General features: G+C 39.2%; 1 protein-coding gene across 1 annotated transcript; it reads right to left on the reverse strand.

Annotated features, from left to right (window-relative positions):
• Positions 1 to 246: 246 nt before the first annotated feature.
• On the reverse strand, positions 247 to 3,801 carry LOC134212486 (lymphokine-activated killer T-cell-originated protein kinase homolog). The gene is made up of 2 exons (XM_062690393.1): positions 3,417 to 3,801; positions 247 to 1,659 (listed from the first exon to the last, which is right to left on the reverse strand). The coding sequence occupies exons 1-2, from the start codon at positions 3,589 to 3,591 to the stop codon at positions 365 to 367; spliced, it is 1,470 nt and encodes a 489-aa protein (XP_062546377.1). The 5' UTR covers positions 3,592 to 3,801; the 3' UTR covers positions 247 to 364.
• Positions 3,802 to 10,407: the final 6,606 nt, after the last annotated feature.

Below are 10,407 nucleotides of genomic sequence, written 5' to 3' on the forward strand. Positions count from 1 at the left end.
GCTGGGTAAGAGGCTAAGGACCGCGAGATGGGGTCTATTTTATTCCTTCAGGCACGCGCAGTACCAATGGTACGCTTACCCAGCATTTGCCGTGCCCTCCGGCCTTTCATTGATAGTAAATGAGACTTCGTTAAAGCGTCAAACTTAAAATATCTACACAAAAGATTAAAATGGAACAAACACTGTCAAAAATCGTTTGTTTTGGATTTTGAAGTGATATTATCAAACATACAATCGAAGACACAGTTATTTCAATAATGTCCAGAACTGTCGAAAATATATTCTAACCACTTCATGTGGGTAAACGTTGGAAACTTGATTTTTGAAATTACTCGCTAACAAACTCCCACAATAATGCCATACCTTACTGCTCCTTCGTCGTCTCATTCTTATTCTCGTCCGCTTTGTTCAGATCTTTAGCATCAGTCGCTGCCACCCGTTCCCCATTTCCCGTTTTCTTATGCCAAGCGTCGAGCAGTGTCTTTGCCGAAGGTCTTGCCTCATAGTCCTCCTGCGTACAGACGAAAAACATCTCCAGAATAAAATTGTACTCCTCGGAGAGACTGATACCATCGGGAATGGCTGGTCGCGTTCCCAATCTGCCATAATCCAGGTAATCGCCCTCTTCGTCCTCATCATATTCCTCTTCTTCTTCATCTTCGATCGCTTCCTCCTCTTCATCGCCCTCCTCATCACCCTCTTCGTCCTCGACGGTGGTCGCACTATCATTCACCGTCGTAATACTGTCATCTGCCACGGTTATTACTTGTTTGTCCGTCGTAGAATCCGGTTCCGTTACCAGTTTCTTCGCTGGTTGCGCACCCACAAGGGGTTTGAGAATCTTTCTTTTTTTGCCCGAACCGGCCACTGAAGTATCCTTCTCGTCTTCGGTTTCTTCATCCAGAACGATCACATCGCTGACATCCAACTTCCGGTTGGTAGACTTACCTGTGGAGTTCCCACGGATTATTGATTTCATGACTGCGTAGTCTGCCGAACTGGCAATGCTTTCGTCCATCATTCCCGGGAAGGTGTGCGGCGGTACCAAAGCGATCGTTTCGTAAATCACCAGTCCAAAACTAAAAATGTCCGCCTTGGAGCTGATCAGAGTGACATCTTCTTCCAGCACTTCCGGGGCGGACCAAATCCCCGTGCCCACGTACTGAGCGTCTTTCTTTTTTTCTGTGTCGAGGAAACCCTCGTTCGTCAACGGCAAACTGACACCGAAATCACACAGCTTGCAAGCCTCGAAGTCATTCTTCACCAGGATGTTGAAGGATTTCAAATCGCCATGTAGAATCAGCGCATCCGTATGCAGGTAGTCCAAGGCATTCAAAATGTCCAGCGACATACGCTGAATCTTAGCGGCCTCCAGCGATGGCCGCCCTTCGTCGTATCGCGTCTGCAGCAAATCCCCCAGCGAAGTGTTGCAGTACTCCATCGCGATGTATTCCTTTCCGGCTTCCAGAGAGTCAAAACCGCGATAGCCGACGATGTTCGGGTGATCCAACTTTTTCAGAATACCGGCTTCCTCCGTCAGGCGATCTCCGAACAGTTTAGCGTTTTCCGGATCGTTCCGTCGCGATAGCATCTTGATGGCCCACGGCGAGCGGGTCGAGTTCTTCGAGGGGGATCTCTTTATTCGGAGTACTTCCACACCTGGAATTAGAGAGGTTTAGCGTAATCAATCAACGGAAAAGATAAACTTTTATTGAGTAAATCAAATACAATGTATCCCTGCCTTTACGATAAAGTATGTAATGAAACTAGTTGATGAAGACTGCATCTTGACATAATTTAGGTTCAGATACTTCAAAATATTTTATGATTACTCGCAGAAATGAGGAAAATAGTAGCGAGCAAATATTTAGATTTCTGATTTTCCGGTATGGACCAAATAGAAGAACGAGGACTGTTATGTAGTACGCGAACCTAAAATTTAATTCACGTTGATATAAAAAAAACTCAAAGGTTCAGCCCTGGTTCAGCCCAATCGGGTTGTACGCAAAGGTGACGTTGAACTACGTAGCTGTATGTAATCTACAGGTTTTCGACTATTCTGTGCGATGGGACCAAAGCAAGCGTTTTTCAAGCCCAGCCTAAATCTGCTTTCGATGTGATGTATATAATTTTTGGACCAACATTTGAAAACGTAGATAAAAATAAAATTTTCAAATATTTGAGGTTGAACAACACTCTCAAGCGTTCACATATCCAAATTACCAATTGATGAAAACTTGCTAGAGTGTAAGAATCGTTCGATAATTGTATCTCGATTCGAAGCATTGGTAACAATGCCAAACATCCGAATGAACTTCATTGTTGACATTAAATTGGTATTAATTAGGTTTATATTATTTTAAATGATAATCGATTACACAATTTGAAAAGCACAAGCCTGGCTGATAGTGTACAGCTGCAACCATCACCGACGCAAACTGCTACAGAGACTTACCACCCATCGCTAAGTCAGTCTTAGCCCCTGGTGGCTCATTTCAACGGCGTTATTAATAATAATAAATATTCCTTCACGTGAATTGCGTCGGACTTAGCGTTTACTCCGGCAGACACCTACGAATCAGCAAAAACGAGAAAGAAAGTTTACCAGATGGAATTCACTGCAGCAGAGAAGAAGATTCCGAGCCACTCTACTGCATCAGCAGACGGAGGCAATAAGCTATCGTCAAATGCCCCAAGCTTTCAAGGAAAAGTTAGCATAAACGAACTGCACCAGCTTAAAGCCCTGCAATGGCGGACATAAAAAAAATGTCAATGAATAACTAAAGAAATGCTGATAAATTACTAAGTTGAAAAGCAGGGCAAGTTCTAGTTAGAATGTAGTGCTATGGAAGAAGAAGCTTGCGATGCACTTACGAGATTGGATGATTGACCGAAACCAAGCAAGTTTTTAATAGTAAATATTATCATACATAGATATTGTAACACACTAGAGTCGGTTTTTACGCGGAAGATATGGGCCGCGTAAATTAAAACAACGTAAACAACCGCGTAAATCCCAAAGTATGTATGAAGGAACCGGGGAAATCCGAAAACTTGCATGATTAAAAAATCGCAAAAAAACGATTTCTGTAAAAACAACCGCGTAACAAACGACTTCAGTGTACATCGGGTATGAAGCGTTGACTCTTCCTTGATCGAATGGTCCAAGAAAATTGAAAATCCATCGAGAAACGGCTGAGATATTAACGATAACAGTCTATCATATTTTCGTGACGATTTTCAATTTTTTGCAATCGTAAAGTGTACCCCAATATAGAAAAGACAGACGTAGTTCTACGTCAAAATACACGGACTACTTGAATTCGGTATTATAGTAATGAAAAAGAGAACCCGCAAACAGCCCTGGAATTCTATCGCACCGTTTACTCACGCTTGGCAAGGTCAACTTCACTTACCCGTTCCGAAGCCAAGCTTCGTCAGGAATGGTGACGACGGCAGCTTGGTCACGCTGGTCATATGCCGGCTGGAACGATCACTGGTTCCTAGGGCGGAGGAACTGGCCGCCGGGGTCATAAAGCCATCCGGCTGCTGCAGTTTGATCAGCACTTTGTTCTTCAGCGGTGTTTCCATGTTTGTTACTCAGTTGACTCTGCTGCAATCAGGTAAATAGCTACCCGATATAACTAATATCTACAGTTTTAATTGTATATTTTCTTAGCACGATGATTCACTGTATTTTCTAAATTTTAGCACATTTTTTCCTGCAAATCAAGGAAAATAAACGAAGAGACGCCGCACTTTTGGCAAGCTTTTTGTTGTGTTTGTTTGTGTTTTACCTAAAGTGAGAGAAAGAGAAACGCACAAAGAGAGAGAAACGTCAGTTTAAAATGTTCAATGCAGTGCGGCCAAACAAATTTATTTACGTGACACACTTATTTACGCTTTATTTACAGCGGCACACGAGGATTTAACTTTTTAGGGTTAAAGGCTACCTTACACCTCGGGAAAATTTTCTTCCGGATTTTGGTCCCCGTGCATTTTAAATGGGGCCGGGATTATGATTTTCCGTGCCAACATTCCGAAAACATCGCATATGTAAAAATGCATGGGGAAAAATTCCGCGGACCCAATTCCCGAGATGTGAGGCTACCTTAAGGTAGCCTCACACCTCGGGAATTTGGTCCGCGGATTTTTTCCCCATGCATTTTTGCATATGCGATGTTTTCGGATTTGGGCACGGAAAATCAAAATCGCCCCATTTAAAATGCACACCAAAAATCCATGGAAAATTTTCCCGAGGTGTACACGCTTACTTCAATTCACCCAAATATGGGTGAAGAGTACCTAAAATCGCCAAAAAGTGCACATACCTAGATTTGGGTGAATCACCGTTTACCCATATTTGGGTGTTTCAGTATAAGAACAGTTTATAGGTGAATATTACCCAAATTTAGGTACTTTTTTGAGCTTCCACGCGGGGTCTTTTGAGAGATTCAGAATTACATATTAATTGTTCGGATTTTTGTTAATATCAAGCAAAAATGTTTAAAAGAATACGTGATGAAAATCATTTTTATTTATAAAAAAAAACTATTAATGGTGCATTACAATGCATGGGGTAATGAACTATAATTAAGAATTATCTCAGGAATTACTGATATATAACACCGGGAGATGTTCCGATGTAAAACCGCAGAACCGAAGAAGCTGAAGCGGATTATGTTTGTTGAAACAGAATGATGTGGTCCTTGCTAGCGATCTACTGGTAATTTAGCTAATGTTGCGTATTATTCTGGACATCTCAAGCTGATATTTCAATAGTCGACAACCAGTTGACAATTGTTGATTGTTGATGATTGGACCGACCGTTGATTAGATTTAACATCTCTCGGTTTATTATGACCGTCGCAATTTCACCTTTCATCGAAATTTCATATATCAATGCAGTAGGACGAATTTCCTCTCATGGTTGCTTCCACTACTGCAGACTGAAGTTTCCGAGTGGTCAAAGCCGGCCGGAAACCATCTGAAATTATGAAAAAAATATGTACGTGGAAGGTGAAAATAAAGTACTTCTGGCCATAAATATTAATTATTCAGTTGAATACTCACCGATAAATGAGATATACAGCTTCAAATGCAAGCATTCCTATAATAATAATCTATTGAGAGGAGGAGCACACTGCTCTCCATGATGATCTCGACTGATCGAAAATGTTTCGATTTTCATCCAAATATGGGTAAATCAATTCACCCATATATAGGTAATGCTGCTTCACCAACATTATAAGTGAATTTTACTGACTTTATTGGTATACTTCACCCATAACTATGGTGTACCCAAATATGGGTGAATCAAGTACCCATAAATAGGTAAAGTGAACTAAGCGTGTAAGGCTACCTTACACCTCGGGAAAATTTTCCGCCGGATTTTGAACCCCGTGCATTTTAAATGGGGCCGGGATTTTGATTTTCCGTGTCCGAATTCCAAAAACATCGCATATGCAAAATTGCATGGGAAAAAATCCATGAACCAAATTCCGAGGTGTGAGGCTACCTTTAAAAACTGCCTCACACCTCAGGAAAATTTTCCAGCGGATTTTGAGCCCCGTGTATTTTAAATGGGGCCAGGATTTTGATTTTCCGTGTCCAAATTCCGAAAACATCGCATATGCAAAAAGGCATGGGGAAAAAATCCGCGAACCAAATTCCCTTAGCTACCTTTAAGGTAGCCTCACACTTCAGGAATTTCGTTCGCAAAATTTTTCCCCATGCATTTTTACATGATGCGATGTTTTCGGAATTTCGGCACGGAAAATCAAAATACCACCCCCATTTCAAATGCACGGGAACCAAAATCCGGCGGAAAATTTTCCCGAGGTTAAAGGTAGCCTTAAGACTATAGTGTAAAAAGCAATACGGTTTCTGATCACACTGTCATTTTTATTTTTTCATCTTTGCTGCGTCGCAGCATGCGTGAAAAAATAAAAATGACGATTGTGCGTTGCTTCCGTATCGAATGGTGTGCCCTTGAAATCGCGAGTACAGTGAACGTTCGCTAATTGGGGTTTTTCTAGTTGGGGCGCTTTTTAGTTGGGGGTTCGCTAATTGGGGCGAAACCCAATTAAAAAGCAGCTAAACGTCAGAATGTGATGTCAAAAACGCGTTGACGTTTTGATTCCGTGTTTGGCGGGATCGATATTTTCTGGCGCGTAAAATTTTCTTTTGTTCAATGCAAAAAGTAAACAACATTGACGCTTGTCAAACCGCCCCAATTAGCGAACGGCATTCGCTAGTTGGGGTGAGGTCGTGCCCCAATTAGCGAACGATCACTGTACTTTGAAAATTGGATTCCGTCAGGAGTGACCTCCCGCATAATAAAAAAACAGCATGTTATATGGTCAGAATCATTATTACGATGTAAGATATAGCTTCACAGTTTACGTTGCGGTTATCGAATACTTTTCGATCGATCAAACCATAACTGCTCGACAACATCACTAAATGTCAACATATAACATGCTGTCTCCAAAATGTTCTTTATTTCCTGCATTATATGTCAACATTTTATCATACTGTTGAGCGAAAATTTTGCACGCGAAAACAGACGATTTTTTATGGTGACATAACTTAACAACCCATTCAACATATTGTTATTTATCAAATAACCGTACCACAAACTGTTAAAACTTTATATGAGATTGTTCATTTACAGTTGTCAACAGTAAAGGATACTGTTGTCGACCGCACGGGAAAATATCCATGTACAGTTTGTAATTATGCGGGCTTAAAGGCTACCTTACACCTCGGGAAAATTTTCCGCCGAATTTTGAACCCCATGCATTTTAAATGGGGCGGGATTTTGATTTTCCGCGTCCGAATTCCAAAAACATCGCATATGCAAAAATGCTTGGGGAAAAAATCCGTGGACCAAATTCCCGAGGTGTGAGGCTACCTTAGGGCCGATGCCCACGTAGCGTTTTTCCAACGCTGCGTGCACGTGGCGTTGAAAAAAACGCAGGTGTGCATCGGTGCGGCGACGCTGCGTTACCGCTTTTTCTCGATGCACACATGCGTCCTTTTAACGCCATGTGCATGCAGCGTCGAAAATACGCAACGTGGGCATCGGGCCTAAGGCTATACCCAGGGGGGTAATATGCGGTGCATCGCGCCTCGTCTGCATGTAGTATGAAGCAAATGTAAATAAACAATCCCACAAGTTTTTCGTTAGTCAGCAGTAGTGTAGGTCAGAGTGTATGTAATTAAGAGTGGCTACATGTGCCGCATTTGACAGGTCTCCTGCTCGTTTGGAACACGATTTTCTATGGGAATGACAGATGAATTTTGTTCCAATTCTGACAATGTCGCCACTCTCATTTACATACACTCTGGTGTAGGTTAACCAATATCCTACAAGATTCCAGTTCGAAAAATGTTACACTTGCCAAGCAGGGTGGCCCAGGGTGGCCCGCCTTTCCCAAGCAGCGAGGCCGGAAAAGGATATTTTAGTTACTAGATAAAGATTGTCGCTGTCGTCGCTGTCCGAAACATCTTTTGCTGGTGAGGATAGGGAGCTAAATGTCAAGGAAGGAAAATCCATACGATTTGACAGGTATGTACCACACATGTTTCGGACAGCAGAACAAAGGGAACCGAAGCGACAATCTTTATCTAGTAACTAAAATATCTTTTGGCCCGGATAATACATCTTAGGTAGGCTTGATTTGTTCGTGGATGACAGGCTTACTCCCCCCCTGGCTATACCTTACACCTCGGGAATTTGATCCGCGGATTTTTTCCCCGTGTATTTTTACATATGCGATATTTTCAGGATTTGGCACGGAAAAACAAAATCCCGGCCCCATGTAAAATGCACTGGAACCAAAATCCGGCGGAAAAATTTCTCGAAGTGTACACGGTTAGAAAAAAGTACCAAATTTTAGGTACTTTTCACTAAAATCGGGGGTTCAGTGTGGGAACCCAAAATTAAGTATTTTTATCTTGAAATTAAGTTAAATCCACTTAATATTTAGTAAAATATACTTAATTTTAAATACACAGAAAAAATTAAAACTGTTCTATCAAAAATTACGCACTTTCAATCGAAAAAGTCACAAATTTTCTTAAAAATAAAAGTTAAATATTTTCAAACAAAAGTTATTATTTCTTTCGAAAGTACACAGAAAGAAAAATCATTAATAAAATTAAAAAAACCATTGGTAAAAATAAAAAGTTGCGTTGGTTCTTTTTCGTAGAAAGTCAGATATGTTCAAAATAAAAGTACGACAACTTTTGTAAGAATCGTCGATCAAAGCTGCATTCCACTCTAAAATTAAAAGTAAGAAATTTCAAAACAAAGTTGTAGAACTGTCAAATCGAGAGTTGAATATTTTTGTATTGAAAACAATTTAATTAAGAAAAACAGTGTAAACCATTCCCGCCTCCCCTTCCCCTTCTCTTTCCATCATTTCATCATTTTAAATTTCAAACACTCATTTCATGTTACTTTAAGTTTTATTGAATAATTTATTTAATATACATTGCATTCATACACTATTGACACTAGAACCTTTAGTAGATAAATACCAATCAGATCCGAGCAGCACAAATGAACCAGACCAGGTGGAATAGCTGTGTGCAGCATTCTACGATGAATCACTAGAAACATAAATATATCTGTTAAGAAGAAAAATCAATATTTGCGTTAGTTTCAATGTTATAATATGCACCACCCAACTACAAGTTTCACGTTTTACAAAGCTAGAAAACAAAAGTGTAATATTTCATTAAATTCCGCCACTTTAATTGAAGTGGTTGAATTATATATGGAGTATTACAAATTTATCTTATATACGTGGAACATCTTTTAATTTAATTGAAAACACCTACCTTTTGTTTGCTCCGCTTGACGACATCGTTTCTTCCGACGCCTATGTTACTCAACCCTTACCATCTGAACTGTTAACACACAATTTATTATTATTTAAATCGAGTCGATCCGCACTGCAGCGAAAAATTTTCGCTAGCTGGCTATTGACTGTTATATTTATCTTCGTCACTGTCATCTGTCTGTTTTACTCAAATATTTTTCGTTGGATATATTGACAGGATTACAGTTTTTTTCTTGAAAAGATGAACTTTTAAAATTACACTCAGAAAACATTAATAATACTTTCGAAAGAAATAATAACTTTTGTTTGAAAATATTTAACTTTTATTTTTAAGAAAATTTGTGACTTTTTTGATTGAAAGTGCGTAATTTTTTATAGAACAGTTTTTATTTGTTCTGTAGTATTATTAATGTTTTCTGAGTGTAATTTTAAAAGTTCATCTTTTCAAGAAAAAAACTGTAATCCTGTCAATATATCCAACGAAAAATATTTGAGTAAAACAGACAGATGACAGTGACGAAGATAAATATAACAGTCAGCTAGCCGCTAGCGAAATTTTTCGCTGCAGTGCGGATCGACTCCGATTTAAATAATAATAAATTGTGTGTTAACAGTTCAGATGGTAAGGGTTGAGTAACATAGGCGTCGGAAGAAACGATGTCGTCAAGCGGGAGCAACCAAAAGGTAGGTGTTTTCAATTAAATTAAAAGATGTTACACGTATATAAGACAAATTTGTAATACTCCATATAATTCAACCACTTCAATTAAAGTGGCGGAATTTAATGAAATATTACACTTTTGTTTTCTAGCTTTGTAAAACGTGAAACTTGTAGTTGGGTGGTGCATATTATAACATTGAAACTAACGCAAATATTGATTTTCTTCTTAACAGATATATTTATGTTTCTAGTGATTCATCGTAGAATGCCGCACACAGCTATTCCACCTGGTCTGGTTCATTTGTGCTGCTCGGATCTGATTGGTATTTATCTACTAAAGGTTCTAGTGTCAATAGTGTATAGAATGCAATGTATATTAAATAAATTATTCAATAAACTTAAAGTAACATGATTTACAAACAAGTGTTTGAAATTGAAATGATGAAATGATGGAAGAGATGAAAAGGAAGGGAAGTGGAATGGTTTAAACTTTTTTGTTAATGAAAATTGTTTTCAATAGAAAATATTCAACTCTCGATTTGACAGTTCTACAACTTTGTTTTGAAATTTCTTACTTTTAATTTTAGAGTGGAATGCAGCTTTTGATCGACGATTCTTAAAAGTTGTCGTACTTTTATTTTGAACATATCTGACTTTCTACGAAAAGAACCAACGCAACTTTTTTATTTTTACCAATGGTTTTTTAATTTTATTAATGATTTTTCTTTCTGTGTAGAAACTAATCAAAAGTTAGGTAAATTTCAATCAACTCTTGTAAACATGAGATTACTCAACGTTGGGTTCCCACACTTTAATGCCCTTGTTGAGTGGTTTAGCTCTTCATTTTATTCGCTTTGACGCAGCCGCGCTGTTGCCATCTAGCGGCGACGAACG

This window comes from Armigeres subalbatus, chromosome 1 (genome assembly GCF_024139115.2).
Source record: "Armigeres subalbatus isolate Guangzhou_Male chromosome 1, GZ_Asu_2, whole genome shotgun sequence".
NCBI classification, from domain to species: domain Eukaryota; kingdom Metazoa; phylum Arthropoda; class Insecta; order Diptera; family Culicidae; genus Armigeres; species Armigeres subalbatus.

Excerpts from the sequence above, each read along its gene's own strand:
- LOC134212486 (XM_062690393.1), bottom strand. The coding sequence starts at position 3,591 with ATGGAAACACCGCTGAAGAACAAAGTGCTGATCAAACTGCAGCAGCCG. Across the intron at positions 1,660-3,416 it reads GAAGCTTGGCTTCGGAACGG|GTGTGGAAGTACTCCGAATA; the intron begins GTAAGTGAAGTT and ends CTCTAATTCCAG.